The following is a 23,025-nucleotide window of genomic DNA, read 5'->3' as shown; positions in this document are numbered from 1 at the left end:
CAAATGATGCAGACCAGGATGCCACAACTTCCAGCACAAGGTTGCCTGTGTACGCTGGATGAGATATGTGGGCTTAAATCTTTGCCTGGCTCCCTGGCTGAAACTGAAGCACCTCTCAGTCTTCACCAAATGTTGCTCTGCCTGAAATGTGGCTCAGTGCTGATCTCCTTTAGCATTTCTAGAGGTTATTCTTATGAGTAAAATTCAAAATCTCTATGCACCAAAAAAGACCTGAGGTGGGTTATTCTCTTTGTTTCTGTTCACTCACACAGCTCTTTGCAGCTGGTGGGGCCAGAAGGGTTGGAGGACTCTGTACCGAGCAATAATTATGCTTGCTCACTGAGGAAATGTCTGGGAGCACAGAGCAGATCTAAGTCTCCACCTGCTGTGATGGTCCCTGTCTTTCTTCCTGAGCACAAATGAGAGGAAAACATCTGGGATTCTTACAAAAGGAGATGGCCAGTGTCTGCCTCACAAGACCTCATCTCCCTTCCACCCAAAACTTTGTCACTGTGCTCTGGCTGTCATTACTTAGCAAAACACAGCTGAAATTCAGTGGCAGCCTTAGAACTGTTTCAGTTGGAAAAGGCCTCTGACATCATTGAGTTCAACCATAGACCTAACACCACCATGGCCATGAAACCATGTCCCAAAGTACCATGCCTACATGTTTCTTTTAACACCTCCAGGGATGGTCACTCCCATGTCCTTGGGCAGCCTGTTCCAATGCCTGACAACTCTTCCTGAAAAGAACTTTTTCCTAATATTCAATCTAAACTTCCACTGGCACAACTTGAGGCCATTTCCTCTCATCCAAGGGAGGCACTGCTCTATGCATGAAGGCATTTTGTCTCCTGCAGACCACTGCCATACAGCATGATGGATGAGATGTATCCTTTTGATTGACAGGGCTTTTCTTCTGTCAGATGGGAGGAAACATGACTGAGTCAGTGTAGGCAAATTGCAGGCAGCAATTGCAGAGTAACTGCAAGAACTGCAGACACAAAATCCTCTCGTTGCAAGCATTGTCCAAGAACTAATGAGCCAAGGTGTCAGGAAGCAATGCTCTCCAATAAAAGCTAGGAAAGCCATATTAAGTTCAGGCAGAGCCTTGTCAGCATTTCTGAATACACCAAAGGATTTGTCCAGAGCTACTGGCTTCTTGGAGCCTTAATTGCCCTCACTGAAGTTGTGCTACATTCAGTAGACAACTCTTTCTAATTAAGCACAGTCTTTCAGATGCTAAATAAAACCTCGTCCTGACTTTTCCCTTCTCCTGTCTTAGCATCTATAATTGGCCAGCACAAAAATAAGTGTCTTGCTGGATGCAAACCTATGGCTATGTCTGACCTCTTCAACGTAGCACCAGGGAACTTCATACATTAAGCAGGAGTTTGATTTAGTAATTAGTACTGCAAACCAGAAGAGCAAAAGAAGCCTTTGTGTCTGGGCTGGGATAGCTCATTCCAATACAGGACAAAAGCTGCTTCCTTACCAGGTACCCTTCCCCCTGAGCTGCCTGTGTCCCCTCTCTTGGTACACTGATGCTTCAGCTACCCATCTCCAGAAGCACACATGCCTAGCAGTGCTTGGAGACCTTTGGCCTGAAAACCTTATAGAGAGGTGGGATACACCCAATGGTCTACTCTATTAACCTCTTAGTTTCAGCACAGGATATCTGGGTTTAAAAGCTGCCTGTACTCTCAGAGGAAAGCAAGCACTACTTGGCATATGGACATACATCTATGAAGCTAGGATATGCCTTGGACTTCTTTCTTCTTGTAGCCATGTAATTACACTTTTTTTGAGCTTGGACATGTCTCCCTAGTGCTGTGTTTGTCCATGAAACTAGTGTGATGCCAGAACATCATCTTTCCTCTTCTTTATTTGGCTGTAAACATCCTCACCCATCTGTGTGTACCTCTACCCAGTGGTGCATTTCTTTGTAAAACACTGAAAATGAAGGAGTTGCTATATGAAGCATCCAACTTAGCAATATGTCAACCAAGCCACTGGTACAACTGGCAGGGGGCAAAAAAGTCAGACTCGAAGCAGCATTGCTTGTAGGGACAAAAATAGAGCTTGTGGTTAAGTGGATGCTCCGCAATGCGGGCTGAGGGTGAAGTCAATGAGCTACAAGCTCATTATCACAGCACAGGTAGTGGAGGCAGGGCCTCAGCAGTCTCTAACCTTTTTGAGCTTTGCCAAAAGCAGAGGAATTCAGTGAGATAAAATGTAAAACTCTGGAATGTATTTAGTAAATGAAAAGTAACCCCAGAGGAAGTCAGAGTAGAACAGAGCAACAGTTGGATTTTTCAGTTAGTGGAACAATGTCCCAGCATCAATCCTGGGTGCCCAATACCAGCTCCATGTGCTGGGAAGGAATTTCCCTGCTGAACTAGTGTCAAGTGCTGCTCTGAAAGCCAGTTTATTTCCAGCCACACTGGATAACATGAACAAACCCCACTTCTCACCCCTGTAACAGGGGAGATTACCAAAGCAGACCAAGGTTGAGGATGCATTTTGTTGCTCTGGATACATATTTAGAGACATCTGTAAAGGAACAATGGCTCAAAATTTAGTAATATAGCAAATTATGTGAGGAATTGGGTGTTAGTTACTGCACACTGTACATTGCTTTGCAGACTCCCAACACCATTTTGGAAACATTTAACGAGACATTTGGAGAAATGCAGACTTCAATTATATGCAACATTTTGTTTTCATATTATCCTTCCTTTCTCCTTTCTTTCTCTTCATTAACTGAAACAAATTATGCATGGCAGGGCAGGGGAAAATTTGGAACTTCCTTTTAAAAAAGATTATTTTCCTTCCTCTAATTCTGGGGAAAAAAAAAACCCCAAGTGAAAAACTAACAAAATAAGACAGCCTGCCACCTGTTCTCTGGCAGAGAGGGAAGGGAAGACAAAGGGAAAGATTATGTAGAAGATTGAAAAGTTCAGGATATAAAATGCTCATCTTGAGGCAAATCTTAGGGGGGGGGGGGGGGGGGGGGGGGGGGGAAGGTGAAATAAAATAAAGAAACCAAAAATACTTCTGCATAGGAAATAGCAATATTTATTGGGGTGAAAAGAGAAGGCAAACATTTTTGGTCAGAGACTGTGAATTGGAAGGAAGGCTCAGAAATTGGGTGCAGTGGACTCCAGCCCTTGAGGATGGGCTGCTCCATCACACATGGGCTTCACCAGCTGGAGAGCTGGGCAGCTGCAGGCGCTGCGGGTGTCCTCTGCCTGTAGCCTTTCTGCTGATGGACACAAGACTCCCAGCTGCTCTGTTCGTGGTCTTGGTGGGAAGGCTGCCTTGCTGTGACAGGTGTGGGGATGCTGCTCTCCAAAGGGAGTGCCCGTGCCTGGCACCTCAGCACTGCCTGGGCCATCCCTTCCCAGTGCCACTGCAGCTTCTTTTCTCTTTTTTCCCCCCTGTGCTTCCCAGTTCGAGTGAGGGCTTCGGCGTAGCGGAGAAGATCGTGCTGCTCACCTTCATCTCTGCCGTTATATTGATGGCCATCCTGGGGAACCTGCTGGTGATGGTGGCTGTGTGCCGGGACAGGCAGCTCAGGTGAGCCCCCAGCTGGCCACCGCCTGCCCTTCCGTGGGGGGGCACGGGGGAGCAGCCCTGCCTCAGGAGCCCCATGCCCACGGCCGAGGGCAGCAGCTGCTGTGGTGAAGGGTGGTGTCTGGCCATGGATGCACTGGGGCAAGGTCAGACTCCCGCACACACCGCAGCGCCTCCGTGCTTGGACTGGCACCGTGGCGATGGGGTCATTTTGGAGTCCAGCCTCTACATTTGAGGCCTTGAGCCTGTTCTAGTGGCAGGGCTGCCTATGTCGGGGGGTTGGTGCTAGATGATCTTTGAGGTCCTCTCTGATCTAAACCATTATATGATTCCATAATTTTTTGTTAGTACTCTGAGTGTAAAAAAACCACAGCTAAATCAGTCAGAAACAGCCAGGCAGGAATTCCTTGGTCAAGCAGGTTGACCTCGACTTATTTTCCATCTCCCATTTCCTAACAAGTCCATCAGAAAACAAGGTCCTGTTGCAGTTGTGCTGCTCTATGGCAGCTTGGCAATTGCTGCCAGTGATTTGGGAGGGTCACAGGCAAAACTCCTTGAGGCTTGCTGCAACCCCTGGGAATTGTCAGACCAGCCCCAGGAGAGGAGTGAGATATTCAGCAGCCTCCATTCGTATTCTGCGTGGGATTTTTAATGGACTTAATTCTGTTTTATTGTTGTGATTTTAAAAGTATTCTTCCAGTTAAAATTACAGCTTCAACCTAGATTCTTCTCAGTGCTTTCTGGAAGGATTTTCTCAGCTTACAAGTTAAAACTAAGCTCTCCTCTTCCACCTCAAACTCTATTGAGTGTCTATTGGCTTCTTCTCTCTGAGCCTGCAGGTGCAGGGAACACAGTGGATTTTAGCTGTGAAAACCTGGAACAAGCTAAGGCTCACCATAGAAAGCGAGAAGTAAGTTAGGGAGCACCTTTTTGGTGTGATTGAGCAAATCAGACTCAAACACAAGCTGAAATCTCTATTCACATGTAGAGTCTGCTGCACTGAAACTGTTCCACCCTAATTTTGTGATCTGTCTTGCAGGAAAATCAAGACCAATTATTTCATTGTTTCCCTTGCCTTTGCGGACCTGCTGGTGTCAGTGCTGGTGATGCCATTTGGAGCCATTGAGCTGGTTCAGGACAACTGGATCTATGGAGAGATGTTCTGCCTGGTTCGAACGTCCCTCGATGTCCTGCTCACCACAGCGTCAATCCTGCACCTGTGCTGTATCTCACTGGACAGGTATGAACAGAAGAGCAGAGAGAATAATTAGAGTTGCTTTACAATTTCTTCACTGTTGTTGCTTGTCAGCAGTAGCCAAAGGTCAAAATTATCAACCTGCTAGGGACTAGAGAGCAATAATTCTCTCTCAGTAGCTGACTTTGGAGAGAGCTCTCCAAGTCCTCTTATCAGCATAGGAAAACTTTGGAAGGAATAAGATTTCTGTTGAGAGAGCAAGCCAGGTTCTCAGCTGCTTTGTGGCGCAGGTGTTTGCATCACTGACCAGGCATAGCAGTTTCTCCTTTGAAGCAAAGAGAAAGCACCTTAAAGATGTATCCAAAGGAAAGACCTGCTGCAGACAGGTGTATGGTGCAGGGGATGTTGTTCTAGTTACCATGTCAGGTGTTGCTCGCTACTAAGGGCTGCAGGGGGGCTTGGCTGCTGACAGCTTGAGCTACTGTGCCAAGTCCCATCTTCCTAGGGACTAAACACTGAACTCTCTCTTGTCAAAAAAATCTTTCAAGTGCTGGTGGAACTGCTCTTCCTGCTGTTAGCAGACATACAGGCAGATGAAAACTGATGGCATATGAAGTGACTTTTTTTTGGCATATTATATGGAGAAAGAGCAGTCATAGAGTCATAGAATCAACCAGGTTGGAAGAGACCTCCAAGATCATCCAGTCCAATCTATCACCCAGCCCTGTCCAGTCAGCTAGGCCATGGCACTAAGTGCCTCATCCAGGCTTTTCTTCAACACCTCCAGGGATGGCAACTCCACCACCTCCCTGGGCAGCCCATTCCAATGCCAATCACTCTCTCTGTCAGGAACTTCCTCCTAACATCCAGCCTATACCTCCCCTGGCACAACTTGAGACTGTGTCCCCTTGTTCAGTTGCTGGTTGCCTGGGCGATGAGACCAACCCCCACCTGCCTACAGCCTCCCTTCAGGTAGTTGTAAAGTTTAGGTAAGAAAAAAATAGAAACAAACAATAGCAAAAAAAAGGCAAACACCTTCATATTTGTGGGGGATGCAAAAACCTTAATTTTCTTGCAAAATTAAAACTAATCCAGAATCCAGACTAATTTATGAGAAGCAATTCTAGTTTATTCCATACTGAATAGCAAGATTTTTTTTCCCCCAGGATAAATACCTAGAAGAAAACAATTTGACCAGCTATTCTAACAAGCAATGGTTGGAGTTTTCGTGGTTCTGTGCACGAGCAATGGTTCTGCATGCTTCTGTGCAGAGATTTTCAATACTTTTGAACACTTTTTTCAGTACTTGTCTGCATGGCTCTTGTGATGGTTTGGCTGTTACCTGCCCCGCTCCCCACACACACACTTTGGAAAATCACCCAGGCTAGACTCAGCCACTCTGGAAATTGAAGCTTTATATTTACAGCTTAGCACAATATACAAGCAGATGTTTACAGTATATACAGTTATATACAGAACTATGCAAGTTAAAAGGTACTACAGGAACACAATAGCCCTGCCAGAAACCTGAGTCCCCAGGAGGGGCTCTCAACCACCCTTCCACCTTCTTCCCACCCCCTCTACCTTACCCTAGATCTTGCCTTATGCCCAAGGAAGATTGGAGGGTCAGCCAGGGGGCTTAGGAAGCAGATAGGTTAGTCACACAGATGTCAGGTTAGGTTAGAGAGAAGCATAAAGCCCAGAAAGCGACTCCATTATCTATATTTTTGTTCTTATACATCTCAGCAAGCCTATGGGTGGAGTAGACATCACCACTGTTTCCTTTTCACAGCCTGCAATCTAATTCTTCTCACCAAAACATTCTAGCTAGGCTCAAACTAGCACAGTTCTGTGCAGAGATTTCAATACTTTTGAAGAATACTTGAGCAAGATTTTTTTCCCTAGGGTAAATACCTAAAAGAAAACAATTCAACCAGCTATTCTCACAAGCAGTGGTTGGAGTTCTCATGGTTCTGTGCACGAGCAATGGTTCTGCATGGTTCTCTGCAGAGATGTCAATACTTCTGAAGAAAGTATTAGTTAATATTACTAATGTGGCCAAAATAACAGTAATCATTCTTGTCATCACAACAATTGATATTTAAATGGCATCTTTCATCTGAAGAGTCTGTATGAAGCTAGACTTCAAAAGATACTTGATAAACTTCTCCATTGATGTGTAGGGCTCCTTTCTTTGTGGGAGAGAGTGGCACAGGCACATGCAGTATTGTATCCAGCGAGGAGCTGTTGTGTAATAGCTACAGCACGCTTCTTTATCTGGAAGTATAAATGGTTGGAACACAAATGGGAAGCTCATTATCTTAAAAATGTTGACAAATTGCCACTTTGAGCCAATTACCACTAGAGCAGCTGTTAGGCACTGTGCTCTGGATGTGCCCTTCTTATATGAACTGTTGGGGTTTGATTCTCTGGGCTTTAATTAAATGCAGCAGGTTATGTAGAGAAGGGGTCATGAAGGGAACACACTGCTTTCCCCCTTCCCCTCTGATCTCTGATACCTGCAGGAGATGGGGTGCACAGAAGGGAACTCCCCCATTCTCCTCTTTCTCCTGAGGTGAATCCTCATCTGTTCACAGAAGCAGAGGGTGAATTAAGTTCTGAGTGATGGGTGTGCTGAAAACCTTTGCAAGTTCAGGGTTGGGAGAGGAGACCTGCACTGCCTGGGATACAGATTTTTGGGGACTGCCAAGTCTGAAACTGCCAGATGTTGGGGAATTATTTCAGGACACACAAGTGCTCTTTGTCTTTCACACGTGTTTACTGTACATGTGCTGTTCTTCGTGTTTAGGCAGAGAGAAAGAAAAGGTTCTCCAAACTGGTGGCTGGGTGCAGCCTGACTTGGATCAGTATTGCAGCCTTTACCCTTTGCTTGCTGCTTTCATGTCAAGAATGATGCCTCTGCAGGCTAGCTGCAGAGCTGATCTAAATTTTGGGTGATTCTCTGGTACTGTGTTTTTCTTGCTTCTGTTCTCGAAATGGCTTTGTTTAGTGCTTGTTGGGGCAATGCCTACCACACACATCACTGCTAGCAGAGCACTAGAATTCTTGAGGGTGGCTTCTCCTCGCCAAAGGCATTTGAATTTGCCATAGAAACTTTTCTCCGTCATCTAATCTTTGCAAGGCATATATATAACTCTCCTACAGTCTTGCTGTAGAAGTTCATCTTGGGTGCTGTTTTGACTCTACAGGTAATCATTTGGAGATGTGCCACTGACATGAAAAAAGCCAAGATTTCATCTTAGACACCTTAAAAGGTCTATTTCTTTTCCCAGTACAAGAAGACACAATTTGCTGACACTGAGTGTCAGCTGAAAGAGAAAGCCCAAGATCTCTCTTTCTTCTATGAAGAGGAGAATCCCAAAACAGCTACATGGCTTTCAACATTTCAGTTTGATCAGACATCTCAGTATGAATCTGACTGAGTTCCAGGATTAGGAGCTTCTGGGTCCTCCCAGGACCAAATGTCACGTTCCGACCAAGGTGCCTTCTGCCCACAGGACTAGCTCTCATGAACTGCTGTAAATGAGAATATAGTCATCTTCTCTTAAAGCTGTATTACATCCTCTGATTGACTGACTGATTCACATGATTTTCAGAATACAGCTTGGTAGGACATCATGGGGTACTGTAGCCACTGCTGAAGTTTTTCATCATCCACCTGGACATGTCCTTGAGCACAGAAACAGTCCTAGCCTGACCAGAAATGTCTGAGCTTGTTCATGAGCTCTTCAAAGTGCCAAACAATCAATTTAAAATGCTTGCTTTCTTCCTGAATTGCCACTGTGTATGTTATTTCATACTTCTGCACTGCTCACTCACTGGCATGGTCTGGCAGCCTGGTTAGGTAAATCAGAAACCAGACTGTTTGAAAGCAATTGCTTTCCTCCACACAAGCAGCAGACCCTGATGCTTGCAGGTCTCACACCTGATGCCCCTTACGTAGCAATACTGGCAGGTCAAAGCAGTCACAGAGACTAAGGACATGAAATATTTTGCCTGCTAGGCCTGTTTAATACACTTTTTTCCTGACAGAAATGAAACTCGAGGTCTTCCCCTTCATTTCTCAGAGGAGGCATTTGAGTGGAAGAACATATGGAGAACCTTGACGTTTTGGTTTGGACCTTGCCACATGTCTAAGGATATGCCACGGTGTCTTTTTTGCTGCATTAATGGGGATGTTCCACTTGTGCCATGTCATGCTGCAGATCACCTGGTACCAGTGACTGTCCCACATCACTTCTGTGTCCTTCTTGCGGAGACTAATTCACTTGTGCTGCCATGAAGTTGGCTGCTGTTCCAAACCTCCTTGGCCAGCAGGACAACAGATTTTCAGCACAGCTTAGATGGAGTGGTGGATACAGAATAATAGATTAATTTTCCAGACCAAAAGAAGGCCTTCACCTTCCCAATGTGCCAGCCCCTTGCTGTGTCTGTCCTCAGAGCATCGCTTCCAGGTGTGTTTTGGTCTTCCATCATCCTGAGAAAGACAGGGAGAAAGATTTTGGCTTCACTTCATGTCAGTGCTAGAGATGAAAAGAGAAAATATCTGCCCTTCGATCATATTTGGTACCAGTGCAAACATTTTCTGTATTCCACCTATTTCTTGAGCACTTTGCCAATTTTAAAAGTAATTTTGCAGTCTGAACTAAAAGGTTATGCTGTTCCTGGTGCATATTAGTTAAAATGTGGGTGTCTAGCAGTGCAGTCTAATGGAGATTGATGGTTTCACAGGGAAACCATCCTCTAACCTGAGTGAGCAGGGTACCCCCACATGCTAGCAAAGTCTCCTAGTTTCCAACTGCTGTGCCAGAGTTTCCTTCTGGGACTTGGACTACAGGTTTGTCCTGCACAAACACTAGTTAAGGTTTGAAAAGACTTCCAGGCAGTTTAATTTTTGCAGTGTTCTGCTGTCATCTCCAAGTAACTGCCAAGCCAGTTCAAAATACTCACTCTGATATGAGTGAGAGGAACAAGTCTTTCTTTTCCCTCAGACCTAGGCTTTAAAGGCTGCTGGCAGAAACTTCACTTTCTATGACAGTGTTTGGTGGTTTTGGGATTGTTTTTTTTCCACGGTGAGAACTGACTCACAAGCACTGTTAAGAGTGCAGAACAGATGAGGAGATAATGGTGGCTGGCCCTGAGAAGATCCAAGCAGGCAGATGAATGCCTCGGTTTCTGCGCAGGGAAGGGTGACTCAGTCCATTGTCAGCCTGCTCTCCATTAGCACTGCTTCACCTGTCCTGGCCGCTGCCTTTGAGGAGCACTGACAGCACTGCTTCCTTCACAGTTTTATTTCAGTTCTGGTAGCTGTTGCCCTTCATTCAGAGCCTGCTGCTTCTAGATGGTGTTTTCTCTGTGATTCATGCTGTTCCTGCCTTCAGTTTTATTCCAGGGCATGCAATGTGGTGTTTTTTTCCAGAAAACCAAGTGATTAATCTAATCCTCAGGACCCAGCTGGGGAAGTAATTCCCTTCAACATTTTCAGCAAGTGTTGCTTGAAAAGACTTCTATCTGATAATATCTTGTATCTGATTCCATTACTGCCATTAAAAAGAAGGAAGAAAAGGCTTTAATTCTCAAAGAGAGTTTCTCAGAGAAGATCTGGATAGATCACCCCAGGATGAACTGGTTTTGCCAAGTCAGACAGAGGAAACAAAGCACAGCAGAGACTTAGAGACACCTTCAGTCTGATTTCAAAAAGTGTTTTTCCAAGGTATCAGAGCTATTGCAGGCCTCACTGAATCCAAATTTTGCTGTCACTGGGCTATGATTTTTCATCATCTCTTTGGTATTCTAATATAAAAGGAAGAATTAGCCTTGAATTATTTATACATTGCATGTTTTATGCATACATATCCTTTCTTTGTGCCCGTGCAATAAAAATAATTGCACTGCATATAAAGACCAAGAAGCTATGACAGAGTCTCCAAATACACTTAACCTGTCAGGAAGGCACTTTTCTTCTCCAGTATTTCTAGTACAATTTACAATACAGTTACTTCTCAAATTCTTGGAGAAAGAAAGAAAAAACAACAGAGAAACAAACCAAAACCAGAGAAATCCTCTCTGAAAGGATTGTCAAGGCCTGGAACAGGCTGCCCAGGGAAGTGGAGTCACTATCCATGGGAATATTTAAAAGACTTGTGGATGTGGTGCTGAGGAGCATGGACTAGTGGTGACTTGGCAGTACCAGATTAACAGCTGAGCACTGGTGAACTTAAACATCTCTTTCAACCAAAACCATTCTATAATCCTATGGTTCTGTTCTAGAATCTGTATTCTTGGGCTTAGGTGTACCTCTGGCACCTCTGCTCTCCACGCCACTGAAGCATCCTGCATCCTCTTCCTGCTTGCTCCACCTCTCCTGGCTGTGTCCCAGCATATAAAGCTTTCCCCAAGTTCACCTCTCTAGTGAGCACTTGGTAGACTTTGCCTGACATGTCTGAAACAGTTGCAGATTTGCTACGTACCCCACAACAAAACAGACCTAACTGTGTGTTTGGGTATTCAGCACTGATCTTACTGGAATTTAAACAGACCACATAATCACTGCTAAATGAAGGCTAAAGCCAAGCAGATGTATCCGAAGAGTGTTGGAGCACCAAAGTGACAGCTGCTCGTCGCACCATTTACAAACATTAATTAACATTAGTGTGCTGTTCAGGCATCAAATTAGCACAATCCCTTGAGACAAATGATGTTTTAGAGACTCCCAAACCCCAGTGCTCTGCAGTGGCAGTGCTTCTGGAGAAGAAACCCTCTCTGCGTGGGTGGGAGAGCACAGTGGTTGGGGACAGAGTATTGGTGAGGTCTGGGTGGTTGTGGTCTCTGCCCACCCTGCCTACCACCTCCTGTTTTCAGCATCGGGCCACACTCCATGTTTGGCTCTTTTGCACAGCGTTAGAGCTGACACAGCTGAGGCAGAAAGGGATCATCTGGCTTGCCAAAGGATGCCTAGGTCATGGTGGGGCTCGAGGTCAGGAGCATGATGTCTTTCTCAGGGATGCAGAGAAAGCAGCTGTGCCCAGTCCTGCTGAGTGAAACATCTGCTGGCTGGTCAGGGACAGGGGGAGGTTACTAGTGGAGAGACTTGTTAGATTTTAAATAGCCATCAGTAAGTAATGATCAGGCAGTCAGCAATCTGATCATATGACACAAATTCCAGCTATGGTTTTGAACCAGGCCATAAATCCCCTGTGCCTTTTTCAACTGGAAAAGCATCTCATCTCACACAGCTCTCAGTGCTTAGGTGGAGGAGCAGAGAGGCAGCCAGGGAGAGGGCTGAGCGAGGGCAAATGGAGCCCAGGCACAAGGGCTGCGAGATGCCGCAGGTACCGCAGAGTTACCTCTGTCGGCATGCAGCTCGGCAAGAGAACCAGCACTGGGCTTGCAGGGATCAGTTCTGAGAGCATTAAGAAAAATAACAGAGCAGATGGCCATGGCACAGCCTGAGGCATGCACTGTCCTTATTAATCTCCACAAACCCTCTAGAACTATGGTAATTCATTTTGCCACCGTTGCTGCCAATAACCCTCCACACACACCGACCCACGTGGGGGACCATGAAGAAGTCCTCTATCTCCATTTGGCAACATAGGTTTGTTTGTATTACTAGCTAAATTTATCCAGTTCCAATTAACTGTTCTCTTTAGCATTTTTCCCAGTGTAATTATCTCAACACCAGCAGGCCATTATTTTTCTAACAAGAATTTAATTTTGTTAGATATAATCATTTTAGGACATTTCTTTTTCTGGACCAGCAGTGCAGAACTTTGTTTTATTTGGCAGAGACAGAGACCATAGCTTATTTGCTCAGAGGGAAAAGAGAAAGAGCTGTTCTTTCCAAAAAGTATGTAGAACTCTGGTTATGCAGAGCTCAGAATCCCATTTCACTGGAATATCAGCAAAGCCAGTAGCCCTGCTTTAATTTCACACAGGCACAAAGAAAATGAGATCCTGGCTGAAGTCTAAAACTTCATCCCTTGGTCAGGGTTCAGCTGAAGACTCTGGCCCGCTCTAGATCCACTGAGGGAGAGGAGGAATGCACAAAGCCACACTCAGATGAGGAGAAACAGTGTCTCTTGTTGCTTTTCTTTGGCCTCTCTTTCCTTAGTAACTCAAACACATCGTTCCCACTTTGGTGTATGGTTCAGTAGATGCATGGCCATAGTTGTTGCACCCTAACTTTGGGAGTGAGCTTGTAGCATCCACAGTTTTTGCCCACCTTTTTTTCAGGCTGTTTGAGGAAGGTAAAAAAAATACTCACTGTGTTTATTCAGTAAATTTCCTCTGGCTCATTTTGGCCCTGGTGATGATAAAGCATATGGTATGTATGTAATTTTATACATGCACATGACACCAAATGGTTTTAAACGTGGGCCACCCACAGAACCAGTCTGTTTAGTAAAGGTGGGTGTGTGTTTGTCTGTCTGTGGTATCTAAGAAGCTTCATGCAAGGTAGTTTCTACATAACCATAGCTCAAACAAAATTGTATTGCAGACCAGGGAGGTAGTTTAGCTTTTCTCCAGGGGCAAGGAATTATCTAATGCAACTCAGCAACTGTGTTTCTGTGATGCTCAGAGGGTGAGGAAAGGGCAGTGATGGGGTTAGAATACTACTGATTCTAAAGCAGGACCATCCATATGCTCTCTGGAGATGTGCCCAGGGCAGCTTTCTGTGGCCATGGGCTTGAGGAGGCTCTTTGATTTCTGTACTGATGAATGGCTGTGTGCTGAACTGCTCTATCACTGCTTGCTTCCTCTTATGCGCACAATGTTAACATTGTTGGCCTGGCTGGTTATCTGGATCCTTGCACCTTTGATTTCAGACTTGACCACAGACCCCAGTCACTAATGGTGTCTCTCTGTGTTCGTACTTGATGAGTATGCAGACAGTCACTACCGCAAATAGTCATCTTTGTGTGCCCTTGTGGGTGTATTAGGAGGGCTGTGGTTAGTAGGTAAAGGGAGGTTCTCCTTCCCCTCTGCTCTGGTGAGGCCTTATCTGGGGTACTGTGTCCAGTTCCAGGTCCTCCAGCTCAAGAAGGGCAGGGAGCTGCTTAGAGAATTCAGTGCAGAGCCACAAAAATGATTAAGGAAATCGAACATCTTCCATATGAGGAGAGCCTGAGGGAGCTGGGGCTTGGAGAGGAGAAGGATAAGGTGTTTATAAATATGTAAGGGGTGAGTGCCAGGAGGATGGAGCCAGCCTCTTCTTGGTGATGCCCAGTGACAGAACAAGGGGCAGTGGGTGGAAGTTGAGGCATAGGAGGTTCCATGTGAACCTGAGGAGGAATTTTTTCACTGTGAGGGTGACAGAGCACTGGAACAGGCTGCCCAGGGAGGTTGTGGAGTCTGCCTCTCTGGAGATATTAAAGAACCATCTGGATGCGTTCCAGGGTGATCTGCTCTAGGTGATTCTATCCTGGCAGGGGACTGGACCAGATCTTTCGAGGTCCCTTCCAGCCCCTGACATTCTGTGATTCTATGACCACAGATAAATTATGCTGCTGTCAGATTTAGGTCACAGGTGTTGTGTCTCAGGCTCAGCCTTTCCTTTCTTGACTACAAGAGCCAAGCAGCTATCACTTAATGTGCTTTTCAGGAGTCTTTTTTGATGCTTTTTTTTTTCCTAGAGGAAGGGCAGGATATGATACGAGGAGTGTGCATACATCTGTGTGCAGGTTATTGTTCTTCATACAGGCAAAATGGCAACAACAAACACCTGTGGTTTACAACATTTATACTGCCATGAAAGCCTTAGGCCACCACAGCAGATTAAGCATTTAGTTGTGCAAGGCAAGGGAATAACTGAGATTCTTTTTCTGTCTGTTTTCTCTTTGGCTTCACAGCTTCCCTTTTATGTGCCATCTCCTGTCTTCACATATCAAGGAGTTTAACATTAGGCAAGCTGTCCTCAATCCTACTGCTGAGGAACGTGATATTATGTCTTCTCCACTCAAAGTGCTGAGGGCTGTTAGTACAAATGTGCTGCTGATGTACAGTTCATTAGGCATTTATATCTGCTTTCTGGCTTTATGTGTAGCTCTGGCTGTAAAGAGGAGCTTGCTGGCAGGCAAAGCACCAGACCTGCTGGGAAAGGGTTAAATAGTTTGCTCTTGAAGCTTGTGGACACTGTGTCTATGAGCTCCTGCTGGTGGTACCTGTAGGGATTTGAAGGGAATTGCCCCACAGACTGGGATGCTGAGTCACTGAACGTTGAGTAGCTTTTCTAGCTTTTGTGAACACAACAGATGCACCTACATGCCCTTAGAGATGCTGGGAGAGTGTTTGTAACACCTGAGGTGTAATTTTGGGGAGTAATCTACTTGGTGCTATTCAGTGTGTCTCCCATCTATCTCATTGCAGCTTCCATGGAAAAAACAGGGAGCATCACATTAATTGTCCCTGAGACAGAGCCTGGCCAGTGCATTGTTTCATGGAGCCACCAAGTGATGCTGGGCAGGTCAGAAATCCTCAGTAGCTGGACATACCTGCAGGGGCCATAAGAGCCATATGTAAAGGCCATAGCAGCTATGGATTTCTTCTTCTGAGTTCTCTGTATAATGTTAGCATTTGATTCATTCATGTGGCAAATGTCTGATATGGGCAAGGAAAAGTATTTTAATAACCTTTGCTTTATGGAGATCTACAACACCAGGGAGGGATTCTTGTAGTTGCCCTTCAGTGAAGAGTGTCATAACAGAGGCAGATGAGAAGATGTGTTTTGCATCATCTGCTCTGCAGTATGTAAGAGGGAAAGAACTGCAAAAACATGGGTCTTGACTGATAATACTAAGTATTAATATTTAATTAAGTGTGGACATCATATTAATCATGTGTGTGTATTACATTTTTTATTCATCCATCACATTGTCAAACCAGTATGTAGTAGATATTCTTTATAAGCACAGAAAAACAGCTTTACCTTGAAAGAAAGAAGAAATGTATAGAGTAAGCAAATGCTTTTATTTTAGCTTTTGACTAAAACTGTTGATAATCTTAGAGGTATAATTACTTTTCTCTCACTGAATAAATAGCTGCTTTAATGCCCAGACCATCATATAGAGTAAATCACCAGATGCTGCAAAAATTGGTGTGACTTAAATGGCCTCTTTTAGCATACACAGATTTCTATTATCTGATCCTCAAGGCCATTGGATGGAAGTGCTGCTGAGCTGCAGGAAAGTGGACACTGTGGTTCTCTGCCTCCATCATCATCAGGAAAATTGTCACCCACACTTTGATTGTGGGACTGTGCCACTGATAGCAGTGTAGGGCAGAAGAAGCCCAGCTCAACTTTCTGAGTGCAAGGTAAATCACGGTAGCAGCACTTAGTAATAAAATAAATACATACATACATATATATATATATAAATTTTTTTGACATGTAAGTGGAGGAAAATTGCTGCTGAATCACCGGGAGGGAAGAAATATGAGAGCTTAAGATGTCATTTTTACAGATATAATTTTTGCTCTAATGGCCTTTAATAGCAAACTATTACTAGTATAATGCTGTCAGCTGCAGCAGAGAGAGAAGTACAGAAATGTAATAACTCAAACTGCTTGGAAGAGTAATTTTCCTGCTGTAGTTAATTAGCAATGTATCGTGGCTTTCCTTTTCGGTTTCCTTATCCAATTTGTGAAATGGTAGCTGGTCTCTTGGTTGTTCTTTCCCAGTTATTTATCAAATTTCTTCTTTTGCCCTTTCTGCAAACAAATGTAGTCTCTCGTGACTTGCAGCATCTTGCCATGGGAATGCTTCCATGCCCAGCGCTGGGTAGCGCTTTCCAGCAGGTGTCTGTCAGATAGTAAGCAATTAAATATGCCAGCTCTATCTCCTGTGTGCTTAGTGGCAGAAGAGCAGTTGCCTGTAATGCCAAGAGAAGCACCATCTGTCCTAGCAAACAGACAAAAACATTACCGAAAATACCTGTTTGAATCCAAAGGTCAGTTTGCTTTCTGGGGGAAGGAGAGCTGGAGAGCAAGGGGGAATCCAAATGAAATAAGGTCTAGCAACACAGAGCAAGGTTACACAAACACACTGTGTCTGTCATGGGGAGGATAATTGTCCTAGGAACACAGGAAATATTTGTTCTGTCCTCTGAAATCACTGCAGTATTAAAATCTGGGCATGATAGTCCCCATTGTCTGAAAAGTGCAGAGTGGAAAGGACCTCTGGAGGTCTTTGATGCAGGCCTCCTCTCAAAACATGGCCAAACTCAGATCTGTCTGTCTTTAATGAGGTCACTCAGGACTCACTGAATTTTGCGTGGCTTCAAGGCTGGATACCCTCACTTGTTCAGCTTGTGATCCTGTGAAGGCAAGCTTCAACACTAAGTAAATCCCATTCAGCTTCTCCTTCGCCCTCAGGAGAGGGATGTGAGGGCCATGCTGTTGGGGGCAGGAATCAGACCCAGCGATGTGAACTCCAGAGTTTTTCATGCCCTGCTCTAAAAGAACAGTTGCTGTCAAATATACCATCTCTTTGGAAGTGAGGCTTCTCAGAGGAGCAGGCTGATTTCCATGCACACATGGAATCTGAAGAGATCAAACTGAAATAGCTGAATGCTTGTTTCAACATTTTTCCCCTGTGACATTTTGAATCTTGTTTCAGAGAGACTTTAAAAACCCGTTTTCTTTTGACACTTTGATATTATTTCAACCCCTTGTGTGGAATATATCATCTGATTTTATCAAAATAAAGCACTTCAGTTGACTCCAGATGACTCTTTAAAAAAAGAAGTCTTAAAAAATTAGGAAATCTGCAGATTTTTCTGCCTGTTTACCACAAAACTTTTGGTTCCCACTCAGATCTTAATGAAATAAATGGTGTGCCTCGAGGACATCTCTCTAATACACACACATAAACTGTGTGTGGGTGTGCATATGTCTTGTTTTAATGTGCATATGTCTTGTTTTAATGTGCTGTTGCAGTTCAGACATCTTCACAAGCATCTCCTCAGGGTAGTGATCCACCTTTAGTGTGTGTTTGCTAATTTAATGTCTCTAATTCGTGATAATGCTGACCTCATAAAAGTAACTTTTATAGGCATATAGGAGTGAAGCTGTCTCTACATGCACATTGTACCTTGGTGTTGAGGCTTGACTCAAACCCCTCTGTCAGAGATCATTAATTTCCTTTATAAGTAGTTACTAAAACAGTGGCCACCCCTTCAAGGTGGTGCTGATATCCTGTGGGGTATCACATTGCATCGTTTCTGTGCTTACCAGATCTGGAAACTACATCTACCAGATGATCATCATTCATTCACTAAGAGAATGTATTCATCAGGCACATAGCTGAATGATAGATGTAGTTAGTTAGGAGACCTGAGAATTTATGGGCACTTCTTGCATTTCTGGCTCCTGGTTCCCTGTTGCAGCTGTGAGGACATCAGTACTGGCCTACTTCTACAAAGTGTGCTGAAATCCACACATCTAAAAGTCAAAAATATTTCACTGGGAACCTGAGAGACACTGTCAGGTCAAGGGAGGTTATTCTGCCCCTGTACTCAGCACTGGTCAGGCCACAACTTGAGTGCTGTGTCCAGTTCTGGGCTCCTCAATTCAAGAGAGATGTTGAGATACTGGAATGTGTGCAGAGAAGGGCGATGGAGCTGGTGAGGAGCCTGGAACACAGCCCTGTGAGGAGAGGCTGAGGAAGCTGGGGGTGTTTAGCCTAAAGAGGAGGAGGCTCAGGGGTGACCTCATTGCTGTCTACAACTACCTGAAGGGAGGCTGTACCCAGTTGAGGTTGGTCTCTGCTCCCAGACGATCAGCAACAGAAGAAGGGGACACAGTCTCAAGTTGTGCCAGGGGAGGTCTAGGCTGGATGTTAGGAGGAAGTTGTTGCCAGAGAGAGTGATTGGCATTGGAATGGGCTGCCCAGGGAGGTGGTGGAGTCACCGTCCCTGGAGGTGGTGAAGAAAAGCCTGGATGAGGCACTCGGTGACATGGTCTAATTGATTGGACAAGGCTGGGTGCTAGGTTGGACTGGATGACCTTGGAGGTCTCTTCCAACTTGGTTAATTCTATGATTCTATGACCATCAAAAATCTGCAATAGGATGCTGCTGCTTTCTACACCTCCCTAAAAGAAGGTTGTAGTGAGGTGGGTGTTGGTCTCTTCTCCCTAGGAACAAGTTATAGAATGAGAGGAAATGGCCTCAGATTGCACCAAGAGATGTTTAGAATAGATATCAGGATCAATTTCTTTACTGAAAAGGTTGTTGTGCAGTGGAATATGTTGCTGAGGAAGGTGGTGGAGTAACCCTTCTTGAAGATGCAAAATGTGTAGATATGGCACTTTGAGGCAATGGCCACTGGTGGTGTGAGGTTGATGGTTGGAGTCGATGACCTTAGAGGTCTTTTCCAACTAAACCAATTCTATGATCCAGTCACCACTCTGCTATGTTTATGGACATATCTTAATTTCAGAACATCAAGAGTTCCAGGTTTGGGTTGGATGCACCCACCTGATGCAGAGCTCTGCTAGTAAGTGGGCAGCACAGGGACCAAGCAAACAGAAGAGTTGATCTCTTATCTTTTTGAGAAGGCATCTTTAGTTCATAGCTACTTAATGATTATAAGAGCAAGGACCTGTTGTACTATGAATGTCTTGGATGGATCAGAAGGAAAAAAGATGCATGACATGTCCCCTTGATGGTGAAAAGACTGGAAGCCCCTTGCAGATGTTTACCCTGTCCTTGCAGCAGAAGGTTAAAGCCCAGCCAAACAAGAGGCTGATTCCTGGGAGGTAGAAAAGGAGCTTGGTTATGGAGAAACACCTTTCACTTTGCTGACATTTTCACAGCTGTGAAACACGTTGTTAATTTGCAATAACAACTTCTGCAGTCTTGTCAAAATAAACGTCCATTGCAGTTAGGAACTCCCCCAGCATTTACACAGCTAGGTGGAAGGAAGGCACACTCGTTCAAGGTGGTGAGGAGGGTGCAGACAGCTTTGTGAGTAAGTGCAGGTGTAGACGAGGGCTGAATGTGAAGTCACTCCCTTGCTCTACAGCCTCAGACGAACCACAGCATTAATCTGTGCCTCCTTTTCCCTAGCTGGAAAACATAAATACTGCCTTTCCTATACAAGGCTCTAGGAAACTTTATTTCCTCATGCCATGGAAAAATCCCAAGCTCCCTGTGAGAGGCAGTCAATGGAAGTAGGCTATAGACTCATTTTTGTCTCTCTGTTTTGAAAGACAGGAGAAACAACCTGTAGAAATTGCTTTATAGTCTTGTTTAGAAGACTTGGAAGTTTCCTTACATGATGATTGTCCTCTTGCTTTGCTCCTTGCAGGTACTATGCTATCTGCTGCCAGCCTCTGGTTTACAGGAACAAGATGACTCCGTTGCGCATTGCTGTGATGCTCGGAGGCTGCTGGGTAATCCCAACTTTTATTTCTTTCCTCCCTATCATGCAAGGCTGGAACAGCATTGGCATCATTGATCTGGTGAGTAGCTGAGGAGGCACTCCAAATGCATTTGGGGCTGTACATTAAAAAACAATAGTCAGAGAAAAGAATCATAGAATCAACCAGATTGGAAGAGACCTCCAAGGTCATCCAGTCCAACCTAGCACCCAGCCTTATCCAATCAACTAGACCATGGCACTAAGTGCCTCATCCAGGTTTTTCTTCACCACCTCCAGGGATGGTGACTCCACCACCTCCCTGGGCAGCCCATTCCAATGCCAATCACTCTCTCTGGCAAGAACTTCCTCCTAACATCCAGCCTAGACCTCCCCCGCCACAACTCAAGACTGTGTCCCCTTGTTCTGTTGCTGTTTGCCTGGGAGCAGAGACCAAGAAGGCAAGAGAGGCTGAAGGAGAACCTTCTTGTTGATGCAGAGGGGCTGCTACATTTCTAGAGGTGTCTTTAAAGAGAGTTGGAATTACTCTGTCCTGGAAGGTCTGACACAAAGACAGTGGTGGCTCTCAGGGAGAGGATTTTACCCACATGTACTAATCAGTTCAAGAGTTTGAATGCCAAAGCCTGTCTGGATTCTGATGGGCACCTCATGAGTCCTTGGTTGCCCTGACCTCTGCAGCTTTCAGGAAAGTGCTGGCCACTGCTGGCTCAGATGCCCTGCCAGCAGAGGTTTGGAGAGCCTGGAAACCCAGTCTTCCCCAGCAGGGCTAGCATTGCTTTGGCCCAGTGCCATCAATATACCCTGTCTCAGTGTAGCCTTGAAGAGGGGGAGAAAGTGAAGTTTATCTGTTTAAGTCATTTCAGGAGAAGCAAATTTCCCCCACCACATCCTGACTTCAGCTGGGGGATCCTATCTACAGGGAAGGAGTTAAGAGCTGCAGATCTGCTCTGCTTACAATGTAGAGATGAGGAATTTAAAAAGGCAAACTGTGAAAACACCTTATTTAGAAGAGCTTATTTAAAGAGATGTGGCATCTTCTATGCCAAGTCTCAGTCAAGGAGCTATGAATACTTCGGCTCATGGAAAATAACAGGTGCAAGCTGCCAACTCTCCAGGCAAGGTGATAAAGCCAAAATTGCTTCCAGACAAACACCTTTAGGACACGAAACTGATAGATGAGGCAGGTGCATTTTGTTTGTTTAACAAACCATGTCAGGCATTTGATTTCTTCACTGATTTCTTGCCTCCACCTTTCTGAGAAGGCTCGACACCCAGCTGTCTGTACCAGCTTTTCTAAACATTAGTGCCAGCCCTGACCTTCCTTGTGACTTTGCTGGCACTTACCATGCACAATTCAGTAGCTGCATGCTGAGAGGTAGTGCAGGGTTCAAACATTACTGAGTCAGAATTGTCAGTTTACTCTGGGGGTGATCTTCCTTACATGCTCCCCAGACTCACACACAAGACCCCTTTCTTCCCCTGCTGTTTCCGTTTTTATCAGAAGTCATTGACCAGGTCTCGCGGTCCATGAATTTTACCTGCAGACTTCTCCTGCCCAGGCTGCTGCCCACAGCCGCTGTGCCTGGGAGGCTCAGTGTCTCCCCCTGCCGGGAGCTGCACCCTAGACACTGCAGCCCAGTGCCTTCCCTGTCCATCCGATCCTTAATACCCCCGTTGAACTCAGCTGGGTGAAACCTGCACATCCTTGGTGTAAAACCGTGCCCTGACGAACAGACCCCATGAGCACTCAAACCCATGGCACAAGGTGAACTTACGTCCCCTTGCTGTGTTGCAACTGGCATCTCACTGTCCTGCAACTGATTTTCATTGTCCAGCTTGAGGCATGCTCTAGGATACCAGTGCTGCAACATGGGCTGGTCTTGCAGAGCTGTGGACTGGCACAGCCAGAGCCCATAGGGTGAGCATAGGCAGGAGAGGCAGCAGTGGGTAAGGCAGGTACTACAGACAGGAGAGGGGAAGGAGAAGAGACAACTGGTGAAGTGTCCTGCAAACATATTGTTGGTGCAGGAGAAGCAGTACTGAATTTCTTTCCTTCTTTGTCCTTGTCCTTCCTCTCCCTGCTCCAGATTCAGCAAAGGCAGTTCAACAAGGCTTCCAATTCCACTTACTGCATATTCATGGTCAACAAGCCATATGCCATTACCTGCTCCGTGGTGGCCTTCTACATTCCCTTCCTCCTGATGGTGCTGGCCTACTACCGCATCTACGTCACGGCCAGGGAGCATGCCCGCCAGATCCAAGTGCTGCAGCGCGCAGGGGCCCCCACCGACAGCCGGCAGCACCACCCGGACCAGCACAGCACACACCGCATGAAGACTGAGACCAAAGCTGCCAAGACCCTGTGCATCATCATGGGGTGCTTCTGCCTGTGCTGGGCTCCCTTCTTTATCACAAACATAGTGGACCCTTTCATAAACTACACGGTGCCAGGGAAGCTGTGGACGGCTTTCCTGTGGCTGGGCTACATCAATTCAGGGTTGAACCCTTTTCTCTACGCCTTCCTGAACAAGTCCTTCAGACGTGCCTTCCTCATCATCCTCTGCTGTGGTGATGAGCGATACCGAAGGCCTTCCATCTTGGGGCAGACGGTCCCCTGCTCCACCACCACAATAAATGGATCGACTCATGTTCTAAGGTGAGCGTTTCTGGGATGCTGCCAGATGCCTGGAGGCTCTAGAAAGAGTACTCAGGAGATGTGGTAAAGGATTGGTTTTGCTCTGCGTTTGGCATGTTTGATGGATTAACTGTTTAAAAAGGGAACGGGCAAGAGAAGCAGCCAGAAATCTTTAGGGTGCCCAAAAGAAAAGTTTATAGATAACAGATAAGTGTTGG

General features: G+C 45.5%; 1 protein-coding gene across 10 annotated transcripts in view; it reads left to right on the top strand.

Moving 5' to 3' along the window:
- HTR4 (5-hydroxytryptamine receptor 4) overlaps nucleotides 1-23,025 on the top strand; it is a 120,557-nt gene that overhangs the window by 51,803 nt on the left and 45,729 nt on the right. For all 10 annotated transcript variants that reach the window (XR_010306413.1, XR_010306412.1, XR_010306414.1 and 7 more), the window contains exons 3-6: nucleotides 3,454-3,579; nucleotides 4,616-4,816; nucleotides 20,101-20,254; nucleotides 22,260-22,828. Coding sequence is in view for 7 of the 10 variants with exons in the window: in XM_064161786.1 (XP_064017856.1) it covers nucleotides 3,454-3,579; nucleotides 4,616-4,816; nucleotides 20,101-20,254; nucleotides 22,260-22,828 (1,050 nt within the window). In the remaining 3 variants the exon portion in view is untranslated. The remainder of the gene's footprint in view (nucleotides 1-3,453; nucleotides 3,580-4,615; nucleotides 4,817-20,100; nucleotides 20,255-22,259; nucleotides 22,829-23,025) is intronic.

Source organism: Pogoniulus pusillus, chromosome 22, assembly GCF_015220805.1.
Source record: "Pogoniulus pusillus isolate bPogPus1 chromosome 22, bPogPus1.pri, whole genome shotgun sequence".
NCBI classification, from domain to species: Eukaryota; Metazoa; Chordata; class Aves; order Piciformes; family Lybiidae; genus Pogoniulus; species Pogoniulus pusillus.
This window is presented reverse-complemented; position numbering and strand designations above follow the sequence as displayed.